This window comes from Anarrhichthys ocellatus, unplaced genomic scaffold (genome assembly GCF_004355925.1).
Source record: "Anarrhichthys ocellatus isolate YVR2014 unplaced genomic scaffold, GSC_Weel_1.0 scaffold78, whole genome shotgun sequence".
NCBI classification, from domain to species: domain Eukaryota; kingdom Metazoa; phylum Chordata; class Actinopteri; order Perciformes; family Anarhichadidae; genus Anarrhichthys; species Anarrhichthys ocellatus.
The window spans coordinates 1,689,620-1,714,282 of record NW_022280108.1 but is presented as its reverse complement, the minus strand read 5'-3'; the positions used below and the strand labels follow the sequence as shown (position 1 = coordinate 1,714,282).

The 24,663-nt window shown below is 41.1% G+C and overlaps 1 protein-coding gene across 1 annotated transcript in view; it reads left to right on the top strand.

Moving 5' to 3' along the window:
- The first annotated feature begins 6,610 nt into the window (after positions 1–6,610).
- Positions 6,611–24,663, top strand: part of rad51d (RAD51 paralog D) — a 22,754-nt gene continuing 4,701 nt past the window's right edge. The window contains exons 1-10 of the mRNA XM_031874087.1: positions 6,611–7,067; positions 7,146–7,207; positions 10,592–10,710; positions 19,425–19,506; positions 19,703–19,837; positions 19,928–20,023; positions 20,158–20,248; positions 21,753–21,823; positions 22,325–22,492; positions 23,345–23,470. Of these exons, the coding sequence (XP_031729947.1) occupies positions 6,986–7,067; positions 7,146–7,207; positions 10,592–10,710; positions 19,425–19,506; positions 19,703–19,837; positions 19,928–20,023; positions 20,158–20,248; positions 21,753–21,823; positions 22,325–22,492; positions 23,345–23,440 (1,002 nt within the window). The 5' untranslated portion in view covers positions 6,611–6,985 and the 3' untranslated portion in view covers positions 23,441–23,470. The remainder of the gene's footprint in view (positions 7,068–7,145; positions 7,208–10,591; positions 10,711–19,424; positions 19,507–19,702; positions 19,838–19,927; positions 20,024–20,157; positions 20,249–21,752; positions 21,824–22,324; positions 22,493–23,344; positions 23,471–24,663) is intronic.

Here is a 24,663-nt window from a genome sequence, read left to right as displayed (position 1 = left end):
ATGAGATGGGACCCTCTGGAGAGTTGTGTGATGAATGGAAAGCTGCTTTTTTTTGGTTGTTGCTGTTTCTGTTATTTATCTTCCTTTTTTTTCTTAAAGTGTCAATCGTTAAGATTTCAGTCCTGGTTGATTTAGGCTTTTTGTTTGTGTAAAAACAATTGAGTTTAGCAGTCTGGAGTCTTGTCTGTACATCAGCATCACAATTGTGTGCGTAGTTCCATATTCCATGTGTATAAAATGGAGAAAAACTGGGTTTTTTTACAGGAATATCGCCACAGACACCCAGTTCCTAATACTGCAAATATACATATTAGAATACTTTAATGAGCTCAGTAGGCTCAGCCACTGTTGTGTTATAGATACGGGACTTAACAGACATTTATGGACACGAATATCTTCCAGTTTCAGAAGTTCTGTTTCACCTGAATTTTAGAGATCTACAGTGGCTTCACTTCAAACACGGGTTTGTGATGATTATCATTTTCCATTGAGCTGCATTGATGTATCCTGAAGTGAGCTTCTCCACTGGCCAAACAAGAAAAGATTGACTGCTTAGTTGATGCTGACTATTACTCATTTATTCCACCATGACCAACCTGTTGTAGTGGATGGAAGGCATGTTGTTGTTCTTACATCTCTTATGTTGTTGTGATGCGGCACAATGAGCAGTAACTATTTACAATACTTTATGTTCAGCCTTTTCTGTTCCTGTTTCTTCTTACTCCGTGGAACTTGATGTCACGTGATAACAGGTGGTTTATTGACCTTTTACAGCTTGTAAACCGTGATGAAGAACGTAAGTGTGCACACGCAGTTTGGCAACGACAGTACGGTGGAGTGCGATAGCTTGTCAAGCAATGCAAGTGCTATAACCACGATAAGATAGAGAATGCAACCTAAACAAATGCATTTTCCAGATCATTGTGTAGAAAGAGTGTGTAGAACACATCAGCAAGTGGCCCAGTGTTTAGTGTCCAGATATGAACATGTATTTGGTGCAGAAACCTAGCGGGTAACGTTGTTCCTGGCTTCACAGAGTCACTTGGACTCGACACCATTCGCTCACCAAACATGTCCTCATTTGGAGGTTTTCTGCTGACGGTAGCTGACTGTGTCTCAGACGCCATTCTGGACTCACCCAAACGCGTGAAATTGGGTTGAAATGTGATGACGAGAAAGTATGTCTGTGAAGACAAACTGAGGTCGACTTTGGCAACATTGCTTCCCTTTAGTTTAAAATGGGACTGAGCCATTGTTTTCTCTGCAGGCTTGATGTGTTGACGACTCGCAGGGTTCTGCATCTTTTTTTTTAGCAGCGTTGCTATATGAAATGTTGGAGCCATTTGAAGTTTTCTCTTTTTTCAAACTGCAGTATGCATTATTAATCCCTACCCACTAGAGATGGTGGAGGTAGAGCTGAGATGGTGCCGCCTCTTCACTTTTCTCAATATGTTATCGACCTGAAAACCCAGAGAGTCTGTGAAAGCTCTTGTTGAGGTCCATCTTCTTTTGACCGCCCATGTAGTTAGCAGTCTGAGAAGATGTGACTTAAGCTATTTGCACCAAAATTACCGCACATATGCAGCTTTGCACATATGGAAAAACAAGCCACAAACGATAGACTCCTTTCCCATTGCCAGTAGACAATAGACTTTCTGTTGTTTTTTTAATGGCTAGACAGGTTGGACTTCACGAAAATGGCGGAAAACAGGGTAAGTAAAGAGTAGAAAGTAGCATAGAGGTCGGTGAAAATGTAATAATATCTGTTACTAATTCAGTCTCACTTTTAAACTTGGCGTAGACTAATCTGGAACAATGTTTGAGCGCTGTATAGACGGAGATGGACAGAATTTGTGGCTGGGCATCATAGCATCACGACGGTGTTTAAAAAAAAGATACGCTTTGAGAAACAATTTAAAAGATTATTTAATGATGTCGCCTTAGGCTGCGTCCTCACAGGGGAGCAGAAAGTCAGCAATGTGGCTCGGGGCTGAACCATGAAGTTCTTTAAAGGTGATCAGTCACAACATAACCAAGCGGTGGTTCTGTTGTCCAAACCGTACCAAGTACTTTTCTTGCTTTTTTGTTTTGTTTCAATTTCACAGTAATTTAAAGCCGAACTAAGATGTGTTTCTTAACCTAACCAAGTAGTTTTGTAGCTTTTCTGTTGTGTTTTGTTTCAGTCTAGAATGTGAATCATGTGTTTGAATCTAAAACAGTAACCGTTATCTATTTGAATGCAGTGTGGGAATGTCATTTTGTGAGAGAACGAGTTGCACAGTCATACCAGGAAAATGGACTTCACGAAACAGCCGACATAAAAACCTTTTACTCTGCTAATGGCCAGGTCAACAGACGTGATTTGACCGTATGTTCATATTCAGCTGGCTGAAAACAGGGTGAGAGGGATGATTCATCTGAACCTTTTTTTTCATGCACTTCCGTGCTTCACCCACTCAGGTTCTTTTCTGGTTGTTTTAGGGTGAAGCAGATTGTACAGCATGTTTTCAAGTCTTAACATAGCAATCCTTTTTGTGAATCCTTTTTTGTTATATATGGTAATTTTACATATACTGATGTACAATTTAATGATCCATGATTGCATCTCCCACAGATCTCCATCTCACCATAACCACTGCTTCCTGCTACACAAGTAAGAAATTAACAATCTGTGACCTGTGGCTCTTCAAAACTTGAACTTTTAAAACCTGATCCCTTGTGTTTCTCCTGCACTTTACAAAGTGAAACGTTTAGGATATAGGATAGGTTTTTAAGAACACCATAATGGGTAAGTTAGTAACTTAGTAAGTAAGTAAGTAGTAAGTAAGTAAGTAAGTAAGTAAGTAAGTAAGTTAGTAAGTAAGTAAGTAAGTTATTAAGTAGTAAGTAAGTAAGTAAGTAAGTAAGAAGTAAGTAAGTAAGTAAGTAAGTAGTAAGTTAGTAAGTAAGTAAGTAAGTTAGTAAGAAGTAAGTAAGTAAGTAAGTAAGTAAGTAAGTAAGTAAGTTAGTAAGAAGTAAGTAAGTAAGTTAGTAAGTAAGTAAGTAAGTAAGTAAGTAAGTAAGTAAGTAAGTAGTAAGTTAGTAAGAAGTAAGTAAGTAAGTTAGTAAGTAAGTAAGTAAGTGAGTAAGTAGTAAGTAAGTAAGTAAGTAGTAAGTAAGTAGTAAGTAAGTAAGTAAGTAGTAAGTAAGTAGTAAGTAAGTAAGTAAGTAAGTAAGTCAGTAGTAAGTAAGTAGTAAGTAGGTAAGTAAGTAAGTAAGTAGTAAGTAAGTAAGTAAGTGAGTAAGTAGTAAGTAAGTAAGTAGTAAGTAAGTAGTAAGTAAGTAAGTAAGTAGTAAGTAAGTAGTAAGTAAGTAAGTAAGTAAGTGAGTAAGTAGTAAGTAAGTAAGTAGTAAGTAAGTAAGTAAGTAAGTGAGTAAGTAGTAAGTAAGTAAGTAGTAAGTAAGTAGTAAGTGTGACGACCCCTCCCTTCCACCAGGGGTCTGTGTCTGTTTCCTCTCAGGTTGTCTTCCAGGATGTTAATCGGCCACTGATGAACACCTGAGTTGGGTTGGTCCCAGCTATAAAGGCTGCCCCTCTTCTATGGCTGGTCCTTCTCGGCACATCCCCTCTCTGCCTCCTGTTTGGAGGACCTGGCTGTTTGTTTGTTTGTTTGTTTGTTTGTTTGGTTTAGGTCTGTTAGTTGGTTCATTAAATAAATGTCTATTTATTACTTTTATAACTCGTCTTGTCTCCCTCATGTTGTGGCCTTTTGAGCCAGGTCGTGACATATAGGGGCTCGTCCATTTCTGATTTACCCGGTGTCCGCATTGATTGAATATCAGTAGCAGCTCTAGCATGGTAGGCAGGTGCACCTCGTTTTGGGTGAGTGAGATGTGCAATCTGGTTGTTTGGGAGACATGGATGAGTTTAGTGAGTCGGCTGTTTTCCTGTGTTTGGTTATTGTAGCAGCTGTAGTGAACAGTGTGCCTGAGGAGTGTTTGTGCACTGAGCATGTGTTATGCTGGTGATTTTTGCGGAACAGAGTTTAGGTGGTCCTGTATACACTGAGTAAATTGCTGCTGTTCTGTCCCTGTTAGGCTGAAGAGCGGACTCCCTTTGGAGGTCGTTGGGGGGTTTCTGTAGTGTGGTGTGAAAGTGGTTAGAGCAGTTGTCTCGGGGGCACGTCCGAGGCTGCAGGTGGGTGGCCAGTTCCTGGTTGCTTTGCCGGGCCTGCGGGTTTTAGTGCATAAGTACCCACCACAAGTAGTACCTGAAGACTAGGGGGGAGTTTAGTTAGTCTCTGGTTAGACAGTCAGAGGGACATGGAGGCAGTGATGTTAGCTGTGTATGGGCTGCTCTTGCTGTGGTGTTAAATTCTGTTCCTGGTTTTATTGAGGCAAACTAGTTTCTGGTGTTTCCTAATAACTGCATGTTTTGGTTTCTGGTTTTGTATTCTGGTGATCATGGTCATGTTCTGGACTCTGTAACAAGAGCATTGCACAGACTGTTGGGTGTCTGGGTATTGGACCCAGTTACCTTGCAGGTGGAGCCTGAAGACTGCTGCTGCACAGTGTGCAGTAGGTATTCATGGTTCATAGGGTAAGCAAGTGGGTAATACAAGGAGGGATGTGGTGAACAGGTTTTTGTATTTGTGCGGTGACAGGCAAGTTGGTAACTTGGCCTGTTATCTTCAGGAACATGAGCGCTACAGCTCATGCCTTGGTTGGGTGAGCTGAGTTGTAGTTGGGTTGCCTCTTTGCGCGTCTGTCAGGGGAACCTTTAGGCTACTACAGCTTATTTATTTGTTTTTGACAAAGTTATTCTTACAAATGATGAAGGCACTTGCAAATAACAAGGTAGTGCAAGATCTGAACATGCCATACGTACTGTCAGCCGTCATCCATAGTCTGTCACAAGAATGATCCAAAACGATGTCCAAAGCACTGAACAGCTGCAAAGCTTTTTTGTTTGCAACAAAGCACAAATTGTGATCCTGTGTTTTTCTACCATCTTGTTTCATATGTTTAATTACATGGAAGTTATATTATGTAATATGCACACACGATCAGCATAAAGTGTATAAAGTGTCAAACGCATGTTGGAGATATCAATGCAGGGATTACTGTTTCAAGCACAGACTGTATAAAAGTGGACGTGGTCGTCGTGACTTCACACATTGGTCTTTGGACTGACGTTTTGAAGCCTCGGGTTCAGCGTTTTAGTCATCGCCATCTTGAATTTTGGCAGTCACCAACTTGTTTTTTTTGCAACCAGTGAACGGAATTGACAATATTTGGACTGTGGAGGATTGACGCTGTGGTACACCTGTCAATCACAAGGTAGCCCCGCCCTAAAGCACACCATCAGGGAGTCGCCCCCTGATGGACATTAGAGAGAATGCAGCTTTAAGCAACTTCAACATTGGCTTCACGTTTCAGAACTGGAGGTTGACTCAAATGCTGCCTTCATTGAATGTTTTGCTGTAAACCTTAACATGCACACTATTCACAGTATTATATTCCATCGTATTGTGTGTAAGGTGGAGGGTCTTCACTCTGCCTTCGGTAGGGCGACGTACTCGTGAGACTATTCTGGAAGCAGAAATAACTTTTCAAAATAAGCCTTCAATAATGGAGAGTACAGAGCTTATTTTATTCAAAACTCCACTAAACCAAAGTACAACCTCTGTATTCATACATGCAGACGGCGTGAAATGATTAACTCGATATCAGCTCTTTATCCAAAACTCTAATTTGATTCATTTGGATTGAATTATATTCGCATATTAATGGTTCACAGGACTCTTTATTGATCCCTGAGATATTTTCTCTTGTATCCCCTTCTCTCACAGGGGATCTAATCAAATCAATCTGACGCTATTTATAAAGCAGGAATCGTATTACATTTAAAAGCGCTTTAACAGAAGAAGCAATGCAGCCATCTGCGAATAGGACATTAAAACAATAAAAGGAGATTATAAGTAAAAAGTAAAAATAGATGGCTAGGATTCAGTGTCTTGCTCAAGGGACACTGCTGACAGAAGAACTACAAATAGAGATTGGTCATGAGTTGAACCAGAGAGTACTGGAAGAGTGACAATCTGAACCAAAGTCAATGAGGGTTTGAGCTGGTGAGGATCAGTGTGTATCAGGGTCCAGTGAGAAGTCTCTCTTCAGATAAGTGTCCTCGGCATCCAAAGTGCCATTACCACTTCCACACTTCCAATACTGATTCCTGCAGCGGGGACAATGTGAACCCAAAAATCCTTTTTATTGATGACTGGAATGCCAATAACGCACTGAAGGACCAACATCTATTTCAGGGAGTCTATGAGAGCGAAAAAAAACCCTTTCACACGTCTGGGTGTGAAACAAAGAACAGACTGAATGATTCGACACATGGGAGTTAATATGCACCTCCATAGAAACATTTCTTAGTTAGAGTTAGATGAACTGAACAAGTCATAGACAATGACACTTGTTTGTGTTACATGTTATTTAATTGTATGTTGCATGTGTCGTATGTTCTATGTTGGTTTGAATCTGTGTTTTTTTTCCTTCGTTGATTTTCTTTATATTCTGTATATATGTATATCTGTATATTAACACAAACTTTGGAGAAGTATACTTACTACACTACCCCAAATGCATTGCGAGAGCACTTTACTACGGCAAGCAGGAGGAGGAAGTTGAAGCCTTCGCATATTGATGTAACGTTAAAGCAAGTCGAAAAAGTTTGGTAAAAGCGTCAGTCTGTCAAAAGTAAATACGGTAAGGGTTTTTTAACATCGGTAACTTTCGGGAAAGCCATTTATTACTGTCTTCAGCGGCCACGCAGGCAGAACAAGTTGGTTATATCGTCAATTCTACGTTAGCAGCAAAGCTAAAAACAACTGTAGCTAGCAGCAGCTCGTAAAGCTAGCTAGCTACCTCACTTCCGCCTTCTTCTTTAAGCGCAAATATTTAAAGTTTTCACGTGAACCAGCAGTTGAAAAAATGCAACAACATGGTCGTCTTAAGAGAAGGAATGTGTCCTGGACTGGATGAGGATTTAGTCCGTGACCTGCGTGCTGCTGGTATTACAACAGGTGAGTTGTGTGTGTTGAGGAGAGGCTTCCGTCTTAATTAAAAACAACAATAACAAACATGGTGTCTTGTTTTCACAGTGGAGGACGTGGTCTCATCTGACATTGAGGAACTTGCTCAGAGATGCACTGTGTCATATAAGGTATTTAATTAATGCATTGATTAAATACTGTGTGTATTGACCCTGACAACTATGCATGACTTTCTGCAGTAATAACCTTATCATGTGCAATATTACATTTAAATTTAATGTGCAATATAACTTTCTTCTACTTCTTTCAACAATATCATTGACTGTCTCTCTCAATATCGTGCTCAATATTACTTTTCTATTTTAGTTTCCATCAGCCACTGGTGTTAAAGTCACTTCTTATACACTTTATATTGTTACGCTTGTATTTAGTCTTTGTTGTTGCATTTTACTTTTTGTATTTTATTTGAATTTTTTACTTTATTTATTTACCGTACTCTTATTATGTTCTATTTTGCAATGGCGTCGGTATTCATTACTATACACTTAATAATTGTTCTATATATATTTATGTATGTTTATATTCTATTGTTTTTGTTTAGCTGTTCTTCTCTTGTAATCTTCAATGAAACTCTGAAGAATTTCCTTGAGAATTAATAAAGATCTATCTTATCTCTTATGTCAGTGAGTGAACACCACCAGATTGGATTGTCAGTTTCCAGTTAAACCATAAAAAACATAATTACACTCTCTAAATCCAGGAGGTGTTTAAAAAAAACATGCACTGCTTCAACTAAACCCCTAATCCAAACACATATCTTCCTCTTAACATATAACGGACATCACTGGAGACAGTGTTGGAAAGAATACAAATCAAAAAACCAAAGACACCCACATGTTATTCCTGGCAGCGACAGTGCAGAGTGGGAAGCTCTGACCAGTATGATGTTGATCTTTCACAAAGTTTCACCCACACGCAGCATAAGTTAGGTGAGCTACAATTAAGAAGAAAAGATAGCCGTCGTGTAAGCACACTTCCCACTGGGCTTGTACACGTGTGGCAGGCCAGGTCGCCTGGTTAACGAGCCCGGCAAAGTTGTTTTTCTACATTTAATTGTATTTACCAACTCAGCAATTACAAATTGACTGCAGCGTTTCTTGTAGATATAAATTGCAATATTGATATTTCAATATAAATCCTACACACTGCACATACTGTATATTGTACATACTGTAAATAGTCATCCAGTCCATGTACATCCACACAGTATTCATTCCTTTGCACTGTTTGTTAGCTTACAGCTTACAGATCACTTGACCTGTATAAAGATCGTTTAGTTCTTATTTTACTGTTGGTCATTGGTGTTTTTTACACATTTATATAATATTTACACCTATTTTTTTCAGTACTTATGCACGTAACAATCCTGTCTATTCTTTACCTTTGTTTGTCCATGTTCTATTTCTGTGTCAGCACATTGAGGGAGATGCAAAGTCAAATTCTTTGTACGTGCATATATATACTCAGCCAATAAAGGTGATTCTGAGATAAAACAGAAGTTGCATTGGAAAAATAGTTAAATGCATCTATTTAGAAGTAAAATAAGTATATTTTAATATAGCTGTACCTGTACAGTAAGCGGTAAATAATAGAAAAGTTTCTAGCTATCAGGAAAGCAAAAGTAAAACAGAAGTCTCATTGGCTGGGCCATAATCAGATTGAACCCACGAGGAGAGGCCAGCTCCTTTAGTTTAAGAGAACCACCAAGTGAGAGCAAAGATCATGAAAGAAATTCTGCCTAACTCAGTTCTGACCTCTTATAGATAACGGAAAACGTTTTCTTTTTTTTTAAGATCATAAATAGTGTTTTCCTCCAAACTTTTTCAGAGATATGAGAGTGCAATTATTAAGGAAAGTGACCCAGAAGGGCCTTCTAGATAAAAGTGTATCAGTGAATAATTGTGTGGGTGGACAGGGCACAGGAGTCAACCCAAGCCTTCGAGGTGGAAAGATGAGTGAGAGCTTCTCAGTGAGCAACACATCCTCTGTCTGTACGTGCAGCCTGAACACGTGCAGGAAAATCATCTGAGAGCCACTTTAGAAGAGTCTGAAATGTATAGCACGGTGTTTTATCCATACTTTATGTAGACTATCAAACCTCCCTCCTCTGTGACTGTACATCCTCTAATGACTCAACGCAGAATAAATGGAAGTACCCCCCCCTCATTGAGATCATTACATTGCCTGCAGCGGGTTCAGGTTCATGCTAGTGGCCCGAGCCAGACTCCCTGACCAGCTTGTTCAGCCTGCAGGCATCCCCTGAGCTGATGACCTGCCTCCCTCTGGTCCATCGGACTCCTGCTGTTGATCTGAACCATTGATGTGCACACACATTACAATGGCTAGGAGGTCGACGCGAGGTCACCTGCTCCCCAACATGCTCATCGGACTGAAAGCAGCCTGAAACTAAAGCTGCTCGAGGCAAGCTTTCTATCTAAAAACACATCCATCCTATGAGCCCACGTCCCAAATTGGGGCAACAGTGTTCGCACTAATTGAGACCCAACAGATTTGCCTTATTTTCCCAAAATACATTTCATGCTGTTGGACATGAACTTGGCAGGAGGAAACCCGCTCTGCCAAGAGGAAGAGACTCATCAGAATAACCCGCTACCAAGAGTATTGAAACTTCTCCACTCAATTTAGACCTGCAATACATCCTTTTTGTGCCCAGATTTATAAAAAAAAAAAAAAAAAAGACTATTTGTCAGAGTATGTGAGCAGAGTGCAGCGTGATATTTTTAAAACAGTTGTAGCATTCTTATCTCCCGCTATAACCTGAAGCCCTCCATGGTTTGTTGCACAGAACCTTCTGAGGAGCCGGGTCTCCTTAAAAACTCTTATTTCATTTGCAGGACGTAGCAGCGCACGCTCCAGCGAGCTCCGTGCACCTTCAGCTGCATAATACACGCATACAATCTGAGATCAGTTTGTTTGATGCATGTCAAGTATGAATGCATACAGAATATACTCCATACTAATGATGTTGTCCTTTGATTTGTATACATGCTCTCATGGACATTGACAATCTGTCATGGAGGCCTGTTTTGGGCTCTATTGATGCATAATCAGAATGCAACCCCCCCCATCTGAGTAGATGTTTGTTGTTGGACATAATCCAGTCTAAATGTAAACATAGTTTAGTACTATTTAGTTAGGTTAAAGTCATTCCAAAATCTGCAGTGAAGTCTAGTCAAGCAGCAAAAGAATCGAAGTATATCTTCGTAAATCTACGATCACAAAGCAATGAAAGAAAATCATCTCTCTTTGAAGTTACAACTATTCGTTAGGTGACTGGTTTGTGAGTCTGTTCTTTTTTTTAAAGTCACGCTGTCATCATTGTCACTCATGTGACAATATTCTTGATTTTCCCGATAATGGAATTTCACCACAATCGACTTACTGTGAGTGACTTGTCTTTTTATCTGCGATAGTATCCGATATTGCCCCGTCCCTGCTGTGACCCTCGTGTGCTGTACATTTCTCTATTTCAGGCTCTGTTTGCCATCCGCCGAGTGCTGCTGGCCCAACACACGGCGTTCCCCGTGTCAGGCGCTGATCTATATGAAGAACTATTGCGCTCGACAGCCATCCTCTCCACTGGAAATCCCAGGTAAAGACGATTCTGCACACACAGCACAGCACACTGCTTTGTCTCGGGGATTTAACGGCGGGCTTCGTGCCACAAGAGCTTAAAGGAAGATTCACCTCCAAAAGCAAATATGTATTCCTAAGGACAGTTCTCCACATATTGAATTAAAAGTGTTCAGTTTAGAGGCAAAAGTGAATTTGTGGTGATGCTTATTTTTGCTATTCTTCGTGGCTTCTTCTTCAGTGCCACCTGATGATATTTCAGATTCAAGTATTTGATTTGCGTAGTCGTAGTAGTAGCGGTATTTTGTGTGTTTGGAAAATTGCAGGACATAGTCGATGCAAACAAAACAATTTACATGTTGCACCTATTTGATTTGTGCTTAAACCAGCATTGTTGGAGCAACGGCTGCATTTTATTCATCATTAAGTCAGGTGCATCGATTTTGACATTTTTGCTCTTCAGCTTTGCAGACCAGCACAGACCGTCCACAGTCACAGGGAAACGCATCAGATCAATAGTATTGTGCATCACAAGATGTTTTGTAACCAGATTCCTCTTCATCGATCCATTTTTATCAAACTAAAGTCTTTTCAGTGCCGTTAAAATGCAATTTGCATTGAACTGTGAAAGTAGAAAGTGCACGTGGAGTGTGGCAGCTGCAGTTAAAAATACAGCAGAGTGTTTTAAACCTGGCGTGTGAGCAACATTTTAGCAGCGAGAGCGACTTCTTCGCTTGTTCCATTTGGCTCGTAGACGCAGCCTAAAGTGGCTTCTGATATATATCAGCTGCAGTAACTTGCCTTCGAGCTAGACTACTTTCCACAAAAAAAAACAACCAGAACATCGCTGACAAGTCCTTCAAAACATTTTGGCGTTACATGTTAAAATCGAAATGACTTGAAGGATCACAGCCCTGCTGAGAGACAGAGCGTCCCAATGAGACGTGTGCTGACCTCACACTTATCTGAATTCAGTCAAAGCGGAGCAGATCAATTCTCCACTTTTAGAAGTATTCCTCAGCCGGGACACATGGACCGGGTCAGCTCTGTGAAATGGGCCAGCATGGCGTCATTTATACCAGGGTATCTTTTCTACACATAAACTCACTCTTACAGCATAATTAATGACCACAGGTGTTTGTTTTTTTGCTCTCTGTGGCTCCTCTTTAAGTGCTTTTCATAAATGAGTTAGTGCTGTGGATTAGTGACATGAAAGTGAATCAGCCATGTGTGATTAGTGTGTCTTGGCTGCGCTCTACTGGTGAGAAGATGAACTGGTGAATGATGCTCTTTGCTGTCCACGGTGTCACACTTACAGTCAGTAGGGCTCGTGGTTTACGCAGAGACAGAATAAAAACACATACACTAAGTGTAGGAGGTGCAGCAGTGTGAGAAATAACTGGTGGCAATCGGAGCCTCCAGTGTTTTGCTGAAGTCCTCCACAGACTCCATATACGGGATGTAATGGATGCCAGCCAAGGCAACTAGGATGCTCACTAAGGATTATATGGTTAACAATAAGGCCACTCACACAACTACGTCCTGTGACAGAATACACATGCACACGCTCAAACCCGATACGTAGACCTCGGCTCGGCTTCTTCTAGTCGCCGCCCTGGTGTCCAAGAAGAGGAGAGACGACGTCCTGCTTTAACCCAGCTTCTCACGAAAGGCACTGGATCAAATGCATCCACTTAGGTCCACAAACAGACGTAACTGTGTCACAGCTGAAGATCGTCTCTCACACTCACTATTCATATTTGTGATTACGTGTTTTTGCAGTTTGAATAATGAAAGCTGCTGAGCGTTAGTAGGCTTTTAGAGACAGTTTAGTGATAATTGCGAAGTGAAAGATAATTGTTTAATGATTAAGGGACCCCAAGTAATTGAGGCTTTCAGGGGGGTCTCAAGTGTCAATCAAGGGGTCTCGGCCCCCCCAATACATCAGCCCTGTAATACATTCTGTAGGTTCTGTAATCTGTTGATGCAGGATGATATTTCCTGCTTTACCGGCTAATGCTGAGTGTGAAGATAGGTTTCTCAGCTGATCGGCTGCATAGACGGAAGAGAAGATCTCGCTGGTCTCTGCAACAGAATCAGTGAACCGAATGTAAAAAAACAAACGATATTCATTATAAGAGCAGCGTTTCTCTGAGGGAATGCAGCCTGAATGAGATGAAGCCAGAAGCCCTGAAGGCTATAAACACTGTTTGGACTTCTCTTCAGCTTTCTCAGTCACGTCGGCTACTCGACACCTTTTGGCATATTATTTGAATGTCTGTTTCCCTTTTCTTCTCCCGGCTCTTTGATATATGCACAATGTATGAATGTCGTGAGCCCAGAAAGGAATAAAAAGAAGGTGATGGATGTAGAGTTTTTGGTTTTATTTCAAGCAACGAATAGAAATGTCAGTTTGAAATCAAAAGAGCTTAAAGAAAACCTTCCAAACATAACATAATAACAATAACCAAATGTGGTGTTGAACCTTCATACTTACATCTCTATGTTGAAATGCACAGTAGGTAGGTAACAAGAGTTTAACCATTATTTAGCTGTCTCCTTAAATATCATCAAGACGTCTTTGACAGCATAGAAGCACACTAATGCTACTTGCATTTCACACACCTCCATCACAGCCCAAGTCCGAACAAACAAATGCAGTATAATCCTTAATAACGAATGATAGATGGCGCTCATTTTGTTTTCAGCCACAGAGAGACAATCAAACACAGACAAACAGAAAGAAACCTTATCAGATCTGCTGCTGCGGGGATTTGTCAAAGCAACAGGGTGGATGATAAGCTATGATAATGGCTTTATTGATGTCATCAGCTTGTGGAGCCCACGTAATATTTTTGTCAACACCTGATGGTGTAATGACACATTGATATTATAATGCTGCTTGTAGAAATGTTTGGGTGCGATCAAGTGATAAGATTCAGCCTCAGTCACTTGAAACCTTATTTAAAAAGAGCAAATAATGTCTTCTGTCAAACCCTTGTCATTAGAAATGCTCATGAGCCCACAGCCACCTTTACAAGGAAGCTGCAAAAGACACCAGTGTGACGCTGTTTAGTTCCATTGTTTGTTTCAATTATTATCCAGATTTCTGGGTATGGCAGCAGGAAGGAAATGTCTGTCCACAGGGATAACAAAGTGTCACAACAAAACTAGACTAGAATGAATTATCACCATTTGTATGCCAATTACTCACCCTGTGACCTTGAATCCTTGAAGAAAACCTCACTATTTAAAACACTTCTGCTTAACCAGTCTTGCACAGATGTGTTATTAGTCCAAAGTGATTTAGATTGTATGGTTTTAGCAACAGATCCACGTGTTCAGGAAGTAGAGAGCGTGCGACTTGATAAATGAGACTTGGATTATGCTTGACGAGATGTGTGAGTTTGTAAACGGATGTCTTGATGTAGTTTTGCTGTTGTTAAACGCGGTCTCAACATTTACTTTGACTTTTCTACATTTTTTGATTCCTCGTAAACCAGTTTTCTTCAAGAATTCAAGGTATCACGGGGAGGATCGTTCTATAGATAGTTATCATTTTAACAACAGAATTCGAGCCTCTTCATTGCTTCCTCTCCAGTCATACGCTAAGATAAAGACCTTTAGGTCCAAAGACGGCACAGTACTCTGATGTCACTGATGAGTAGGGATGCACCGATCCAGCTTCTTAGTCCTGATACACGGATACCTTGGGCTTTGGGTATCAGCCGATAATGAGGACCGATCCAATACCAGTGTTTGACGGAATGCCCATAGACTGTATATACGAAGTGAACGTAGTCATCGTGATGTCACCTATTGGTTTATGGTTTACTGTTTTGAAGCCTTGAGTTTGCCGATTTGGCCGTCGCCATCTTGTTTTTTGCAACCAGTGACCGTATGTGACCATTTTTGGAATGCAAAGGAGTGAGATAGAGACGCTGTATACTGCTCTGTAGATACCTGTCAATCACCATATAGCCCCGCCCTAAAGCATCCCCTGCTTTATGGTCTGTTTGACTCTAAATGGACCATAATGTACTAAATGAACATCATGCTGTATTGAAGAAGACTTGAAACTAGAGATTGAGACCATAAACTCATGTTTACAATGTTTACTGAGGTAATAAATCAAGAGAGAAGTAGAGTCATTTTCTCATAGACTTCTATACAACCAGAGGAGTCGCCCCCTGGTGGACACTAGAGAGAATGCAGCTTTAACACATGAAGCTTTGACTTCACTTGTCTGGAGGTTGCTGCTTGTGTTTGCCTCACTGTGTAGAAGAGACTGGGATCAATATTTTATGGCAACATCAGGCTTGACTTAGATATTCCCGACTTTGTAAAACCGAATGTAATAAATAAATAGATAGGTATGATTTATTTTTTTTAAGTAATACATTTGTACACCAGCTACTTGGTAAAAAAAACTCAATTCCAGTGTAAACCTTTTTGCTGCATTAACAAATTGGTCAAAATATAAAGAGGGATTAAAATTCCAGTTTATAATGTATATCATTTTATGAACATAGAATTGAGCTGATTGGCCCTGTTGCCCCGATCCAACCGATCGAGTCAGTACCGGTACCGGTGCATCCCTGCTGAGTGCAGCCTCAGAATCTGTGCCTCTTCAAGGAAAATCGCTTTCATCCTTCGCAGCTCTTACAAGAACACAACCTGCTGAAACTCTCTTCGCTCCATCGTCGGAGGAGGCAGGAATAATGGCAGCATGTCCGTCGCCACCAATTCTCCTCTTCACGATCACGCTGTGGGTGATGAGAGCCGCTCTTAACCAGCGAGGCTTAACCTTCAAGCTGAGGGACCTTGTCTATGTAGATTCAACTGCACCGCTGTGACATCCGTCACCACACGAGCAGGCGGAAATGATGAGATTCCACAAACTACACAGATCGCTGAACGTCAACACAGACCAATCAAAACATTCCAGTGCTGAAAGAACAGATGGGTAAAGCGGTACGACGGAAAACGTTATCTTGGTGATGATCGAATAGAAATGCAACAGCAACACACCTTGTTTTTACAGCTGGTGCTGATGGAAATACCTGCAGTTTGGTGAAATACATCTTCAATTCTCTAAAGCATCCGTGTTTTATGTGTATTTTTCTAATATATAATAATAATAATACTGAATTCCACTAACTACTAACTAGATTGCAACTTAAATCAGTATAAAATAATGTAGAGTTTGACTGTGTGTTGCTGATGCAGCAGTTGTTTGGTATTCCGTGTTTGGACATATTTGGGTCAACACACAAAGCATAGAGGTTTGGTACTTAAAACAATATAAACATCAAAACACAATGGCTCTTGTACGGAGACAATGTCGGGCCGTGAAGGCCCTGTTGAAGCTGAAGGAAATATTATTATTATTATTTTTCTCTCAAATGAATTGCATTTTTGGGGCTTTATCATATCCCTAAACTCCCCAAATGTGGCTTCCCTGTATTCAGTGCTGCATTTTGGCACCAGATGTTCTCATATAAAACCACGTTCTGCACATCTCCCTATTACTACAGTAATAATAATAATAATACACTTTTATTGTGGATCCAACGCTCTGTATTATATTTGATACTGCTCCACAGGTTAGGTGTGCAGCTTTAATTTCCATTTTAGCAATCCACCCCGCTAAGAAGTGAACCACCAGCGTAAGACTGTAAGACCAGGGTTCACCCTGAAGTTACCTCGCTAATCCCAAATCTGGCTCCGTAGTCCTCTTGTTAGGGCTGCAGCAGCAAGTTGCCATGGCAATATAGCCAGGTTAAAATAGAGCCGCCTTCATAACATCGAAAACACACACACACACACACACAACACTGCTGTTGCTTTAGAGGTGCTGGTTTCTTTTCACGATTTCACCTCTCGTTGTTTAAAAGTAGAGGAACTTGTAAGCTGATAGAAAAAATTAATAAATAAACAAAATAGCAGATTCTTTAAAAACAGACCAACACAAGTGGAATGCTTTGTGTCATCAACTCAACTGTACGGAAAAAAGTACAACTAAACAGGCAAACATTTTAATATTACTGTATTAAATGTAGATTTTATTATATTATATTAAATATAGATTTTATCATTTGATATTACATTACATTATATTACATTACATTGCAGGATTCTTACTCGAACCCATGGAACGTTCTTGTTTTTCTTCCCCTCAGAGTGTGTCAGCACCTCAGGGTTTGGTGGATCAATGAGAGCCTTCTTCTGCTGCTCCCTGGTCTCGTCTTGCTCCTCTTCTATGCCCTTGCCCTGACAGACCTCCTCAGCCTGGAGCTTACTGACCTGCTCCTGGTTGGTTGAGTCCTGTTTTTCTTTCAGGTCTTTCAAATACGTCTTCTCTTTCTCAGAAGCGTGGTCCTTCAGGGTCCTGATCTCCTCCTCCAGACTTTTCTTCTCAGCCATCAGCTGCTTCATGGCCTCCAGGTCTTCTTTGGTCTTTTCAGCTTTGGACTGGTTCTCTTTCTCAAGCTGTTTCTGAAGGATGTCGCTCTTTTCTCTTTCAGCCTCGAGCTCAGTTTCATTCCACAGATTGATTGTATTTGAAAGTTTCAGCTTCTCAAGTTCTTGTTGGAGAGCTTCACTTGTATCTTTCTCAACCTGGATCTCTGCTGAGAACTTTTCTTGACTGATTGCGTGAGCCGCTTTGAGCTCCCTCACTTCTTCGTGCAGGGTGCTGTTTTTCTCCTGTAGGAGCTCATTCGTCTCCACTTGTTTCTGGAGAGAGTCTGATTCCATCACCTGTCTCTCCAGTTCGGTGGTAAGCTGCGTCACCTTCTCCTCCTGACAGCCGCTGAGGGTTTCACTTTGCAGCTTAGCTTTCAGCTCCTCCACCTCATTTTCAAGAGCCTCCTTCTCCTGCTCCCAGATCTTGTCCTTGTACTCTTCTTCGAGCTGGCTGAGCCACCTGCTCTCTAGCCTCCTCCAGTTCTTTGAGGAGCTCCTTCCTCAGTTCAGACTCTGAGCAGTTTTGGGCGACCTCCTGCGAAAGGAGTGAGCCGGCTATTACGGGGTAATTCAGCTGTCTGGCTTGGTCCTGGTTGTTGTTTCTACCCTGCTCCATTTATTAGCTGGTAGACAATTACACAAGGGTCTTGTATAAATGTGTATATATAGACACCCTGCTGATGTCATCATGAGGTCACAACCTTCTGCCAAACTTCCTCCTGAATGTTTGAATGAGGTGCTAAATTCAAAATTGAGAGCATGATTTAGGGATTGCTTCCACTCGGCTCTCAGACAGAACACATTCTGTTTTGTACTTGTTTTCAAAGAGAGTGAATCGTGCACGCTGCTTTTGTTTTGCTGAGTGCCTCTGGGTTTTTTTCCGCTGTATGCGGTCGGCTAACGGAGCGGTAGCCTGTAACTGTGCGAGTTATGTGTTGCATTGGGGAAATGGACCAATGTTGTTGTTGCACCTCGGGTGTTGGATGCTTGCGTGATTAAACATAACACAGTGACTGATCTAAATACCGTGTCCGTACATAACCGCGAGGCACAATGGCGGCGCTACAGTCTGAGAGACACAACTCCAGTGAAGCCATGTTAGCAGCGAATAGAGAAACTGTCTCGTGTGTTTTGTGTCATCTGATCGGTTCTTCTGATTGGCCTTCATAAAGACCACCGAATAAAGTATTTAGAATGAAAATATAGCCCGATATGGCAAATCACAAATTGGCCTCAAAGGGCTTTCCAGTCTGTCCAGCTCTCACCTCGCACCCTCGCATTGGAAAAGTAAAAACTCCCCAAAAAAAACTTTTAACAGGAAAAGAAATCGGAGCTCTTGAAATTCCTCGTTCGCTCTAAAGAAACCTGACACCCACTGTGCACTTGCTCAGCAGAACTATTGTTCACTAAATGAAATGAGATCGGTAAAGGGAGGTTAAGGTAGCACAGCAATGCTATTGGCCGTTAACGGCTGATTGTGAAACTTGTGCCACCGTGGCCCTCTTTAAACCTCTGTATCAGCTCGGTAGGAAATGAACGGACCTCCAGTGATTCGTTGCGTAAATTTCTTGCTGTGTGAACTCATAAAAAGAAGAGGAGGTCAGGGGTGTGTGAAGGTGGAGCTCAGGGAAGATTTACCTCGGCAGCCCCAAAGAACCCACAACGAGTCCTGTGAATACAGAGCGTACCCATCTGCACACGTCCAATGCTGCTGTTCTAAAGGAAGAGGTGCAGACTGTGGGTGGTGAAATGGGAATTCTTTGAGCAGAGTGGTGTTAAAGAGAGCATATAAAGAGGATCAAATCACATTACAAACAAACACAATAATGGCCCTTCTGCTTATGTTGTCCCCCTGATTACAACAGTACATGCATATTAAAACAAGTATAGACTTTACATTTAGCAATGTATTGTTTTTCACTTTATTCTTTGTTGGAACTGTATGTAAATTAGTGCCAAATATCTTCAGTAGACACACCCATTAGACTAGAACAAACCACACACACACACACACACAAATGAAAGAAAAGCCAAGTATTTTTGATCGATTAAATTTGAAGGGAGCAGCCAGTGCTTGATAAGCAGCAGTGAAATTAGGAATTGGCCGAACACCTGAAGAATATTCCGGAGCCTGATGCATGCTCTGTTTTTATTATCCTCACCCAACTGCAGCTTGTTGTTGGCTCCGCGGTCGGCCGTGGACTTAATTGTTTATTACATGGGATGGCAGTTGTGAGTAATAAATTGCACCTTGTTTTGTTGCAGCTTAGATAAGCTGCTGGATTCCGGCTTGTATACTGGAGAGATAACGGAGCTGTCTGGAGGCCCGGGAAGTGGCAAATCTCAGGTGAGCTTTTCCTGCCTTCCCTCTCCATCACTGATCATTTCCGCCTCATAAATTCCCTCTTTTTTCTTTGAAATTCCCTCCTCGCCTATAGAATAACAAGTTGTACTCTGCTGAAACAATTCTTCTCGGAGTTTAGCTAACACAAGTTATCTACGCTATCATAAACTATTCCCTGCGCGGCCGTCTTGTCTTCTAGGTGTGCTTCGGCGTGGCAGTGCACATTTCCTACCAGCTCAAACAGAGCGTTATATTTATCGATACGACAGGAGGGCTGACTGCCAGCCGCTTGCTTCAGATGCTGCAAGCTGAAACCAGTAACACAGAAGAGCAGGTGAGCTGATGGAGGGTTGAGCTTTGACCTAAATATTACGTTATACAACACAACGTGAAACACAACGTCAAACACAATGTCATCTCGCAGATGGCGGCTCTTCAGAGGATCCACATCTTCCGTTTGTTCAACGTCTTCTCTCTACTCGACTGTCTGTACGGTCTTCGTGGTGGCAGACTTCAGCAGGTTTGTTTGCGGTTACTCCCCCCCCCCCTCCCTTTTTGCTTAGAATACACCAACAGTCCTGTTGTACCCAGGGAACATATGAGAGAAGACGGATCAAAGTCTCAGTAATGTAATTTTGTCACATTTGGTATTAGGCGTGTGTTGGCGGCGGCTCTGTCAAGGCGGTGATCGTGGACTCGGTGTCAGCTGTTATCGCTCCTCTACTGGGAGGCAAACAAAATGAAGGTGATATCTTCTTCTGCATCATCCCACCTGAGGCTGTAAGCTCTAACAAATATATAATACATATCACAACACGGTCCCCATACATCTTTTGCAAGTGTGACATACAAGTAAGTTCCAGTCGTGAGAAAGTGTGACAGTAACACTGAAAAGTTCGGCTCGTCACATTAAAACCCTGAACCGTCACATTGAGAGTAAAGAGCCGTTTTCATGAACCTTGGAGCTGCTTCAACTTAATTCTCACATTTTGAGAGTCGAAATGATTCAAGTTGTTAATCCAAATGAACTTAATTGCAAAATATTGGTTTATAGAAAGATCCTAAACTGTGATCTAATTAAACAATCACTCAATACTGCTGGGTTCAAAGGGTTCAAATCTGAAATAAACCTGAATGAACACCTGTGAAAAGACAAAAAACGTAGTTAAACCGTATCTGAAAACAATCAAAAATAGCCGATTTGCTGATTCATGGGGTGTTTTGTTAAATCTTACAGCCACTTTAAGCAAACGCCACTGGTTTATGTAGAACAAGTTTCAAGTGTGATTAAACTATGATTGAATGAACGCATGAGCAACCTCAGCTTGAGCTCTGAGACGTTTGTTAGAAGACAGATATCGTTCATTTTCCTTGAAGCACTTTCTTGTTCTCCACACAGCAGGAGCAGGTCTGCTCCAATAGAAAACCAGACCAAACAAAAGACTGTTTCTACAGATAGGAGGTTAAAGACCAAGACAATCAGCTCAGTTAATTCCATCATCTTGTAGTGAATCATAAATGAAGTGGTCATGTCAGGAAATAGAAAAGGAATCCTTTCAGTATATGTGGCTGCTTGTTAGGGCTGCTTGATTATATATATTACATTATATTATTCAACATGATTACTCATTGACTTTCTCAACACTTAAAAAGAAAAGTTTACATTTTAAAGTTGAATGCATCCATCTGGAGCACGTAGAGAGCAGAAATAAGAAGCTAGAACGTTCGAGTAAACAATTTAACAATAAACATATTGGTTGTAAAGATACGAATGGTGATGACACGGCAAATAAAGTCACGCCTACAAAGCGTGAGCAAATGAGACCCCGGTCCGTGTTTCAGGACAAGCCGGGAGCAGGAGGGAAGACAAAACCACAAATACAGCAATCTGTCACGTGATCAACAAGAGCCGGCCGAGCTCTGCACAACGACATGCAGCTGTAGACCTTTTGCTACACAAGAAAAACACGACAAAACCAAACCAGCAGTGCATTTCTGTGCAGATGTTTCAGTGATTAACGAAGTAATTAGAATTCATGAAGGCTTCATGGCCGTCCCTCTAATACGCCGTGGACGGACCGACATTGCCGTCTCCAGAGCTGCGCTGCCAACATTGCTGAAAACAAAATGAGTCAACCGTAAGAACATTAAAGACTCCCCAAAAAACAATATCTGTAGCCTGACTGTTGAACTGCATGGAGAAAGACATTGTATATTCTGTACATGAACAAACCTTCCTCTGCCTGCAGGCATGTCCTTGATGATACAAGTGGCAGGAGTTCTTAAGACAATGGCAAAGGACTTCAATGTGGCTGCTCTGGTAAGGACGACACAGTCCTTGACTGCTCTGAATGCAAGATGCATCTCCAGAGTCCCTCTGAACTCTGAACAAACTTCACACTTCCTCTCGTTATTGCTTTGAGACCTGGAATGAAAAGTAAACTTTCTTTAGTCTAAGAAGACCAACTCACGATTAAAAACAAGAGGTTGCTGACAATTACATGATTCAAGAACATTCAATCCGTTTGTTAGTGCAGGTGTGTGACTGGAGGTTATAATAATGTAAGATATGAACTAATCACATTAGCATGCAGCAAAGAAGACTTCCCCTTAAATCATTGAGTTATTTCAAGTGGGATAAAGATAATTTGATCGGCTGTTTCATGGTTCCCTTTGATTAAAGTAGGACAATCTGCTGTTTTTCTTTTCTCTTCCAAAGCTTGAACTATCTCTCACAAGCTACACTAAACTATAAAACACAATGATAAAATGTTGTGATAATCCAACCAAAGACTAAACATGATGGGGTCTGGGCCTGCAGGTTACAAACCACGTCACGAGAAGTGTCGGCGGGGAGGTGCAGCCGGGCCTCGGTGTGTCGTGGAGTGACATCCCCAGAACCAGGATCCTGCTGGAGCGAGAAGAGAGGGCCGCGGACATCAGCCACTCAAGTGTTCGCTCTGCAACGCTGATCAAGTCCTCGAGACGGGTACAACCAGAAGCACCGACTCGCACACCATCTTTTGGCTTTTTTTACAACCAATGAACGAAAGCGACTTAGAGACAGCGAGCTGTCAATCACAGTAAGCCCCGCCCTGCTTTATGGTCTATATGACTCTAAATGGACCATCATTATATTGTTGAGAGGCAACTGCCATTTCAACCTCGACATGGGCAGCGCAGACCAGATCCTTCTGTTCTCACCTTTCACAATAAAAGCCCCAGACATATTCACTGCCTTATGTTTACTAGAGGAAACTCAAATTCACTCCGAGCATTTAGCTAAAAGGAAACGCTGACAGTAGCTCAGACAGACTGACAGACGCTGTCACTAGGATCCTGGTAGTTGTTCCTCTACCTGTAAAACTATTCAAACTTTTTGTCGAAAAAGTGCAAATTCGCATTGCCGGGGAGTATTCGGCATTTGTCATTAATTCGTAATGTCCACGGAGTGTTAAGGCCTTAATTCACAGAGACAAAAGTACGTTTTGTATCATGTATAAACACATCTATAAATAGTAGACAGTAGAAGCTTCTACTTATAGCAAACACATAAGTGGACTTTGAGCAAGTATTAATGATAACAGGACAAAATTGCCATGATTGCTGCATACTGTTCTACAGTCTGTTACTTTTTCCCCCTCTCCCATTAATAACTGTCAAAAAAGGCATTAATTATACATTTTCTGTTCTGTAGTTACAAAAGCGTCTGTCAGACGAGCCAAAGAAGCCCTTTGATAAAGCACATTCAGAATGAACATGTTTTATATTGCAACCTAGTTGTGTGTGTGCTTTATCCTAAAGCTAGAAAATGAACCCTCTCATCTGCTTCACCTTGCAGCCTTGTCACATCAGAGAGGAGTTTGACTTGCAGTGGTGGAGTCGCTCTAAAGAAGGCTCCTCAGGGAAGAGGAAACGGGATGAGACTGATTCCTGATGAGAGCTGACTGTACGTCTCTACCCAAAGGTACATGAATGTCTCTGCACCGGATTTACAACAACATGTTTGAAGTTTCTATTTTATACTACACAGCACTATGCAAATATTTCAATGATAGCAACATTTTATTCCAATCAAAACGGTGCTACGATCTCATTGGTTTGTTGCCGTCAACTGTGGAATCATGTGTAATAGTATTAGTAGTATCCTCTGTGTGTGAGTGCTTAGATAATAGACTGGTTATATGGACATAGAAGCCTTTTTTTTACCCGTTAAAGAGGGAGGAATGTAGAGGAAGTCCTTTCTTCTGTGCATCTTTCAGGCTCTTCAGGTGAAGCAGGATCATGTGGCTTTTGCCCCCTCAGAGCTTCAATACATTCAAACATTTAATTAAACCACCACATAGCCTGAAGCACCCTGGGGATGAAGAGGCTAATCAGATTTTTCCTTGAAAGCCATTCATATGCAGGGGGCTGCAGTTAAACCATCCCAGCATCTCATTGAAGTCTCATAGTCCAGACTCAAAGTGAAAAGTTCTGAAATGAGGAGGAAAGCCTTCCTAAAACAACTGCTTGTCATATCAGGATCTTAAAAAGTATTAAATGTTGATACATTTATTTAGCGACGATAAAGGCTATGGAGTAAAAAGTAGTGGAAAGTCTTGTAAATGCATATGCCACTTTCCGATGTATTCAATTTTGTAGCTCGTTGTCGTTATGTATATTTTCCAAAGGCTTTATAATAGGTTTGCATGAATGTTTTCATTGTGTAGGTGAATAGTGTGATTCTGTGTTTATTTATGGAATCAGATTTGACATACTCTGAAAAAAGGACAACCCCGACCGACTTCTGCTCGATGTCGCGCAAAGGTTTCGTTACGCCCGGGTGTTAAACTACCGAGTAAATGGGGAAATGCAAGTTTTTGGACAAATGCCAGGAAGAAATTTATAGCATCCATACCACTAACCCATCACATGTAAAATGTACTGTTTATTATGACTTTTTCCAACATGCTATACTGTGACTTTTTTCGACATTCTATACTATGACTTTTTTCAACATGCTATGACTTTTATGACTTTTTTCGACATTCTATACTAAGACTTTTTTATGACTTTTTTCGATATGCTTTACTATGACTTTTTTCGACATTCTATACTATGACTTTTTTATGACTTTTTTCAACATGCTATACTATGACTTTTATGACTTTTTTCGAC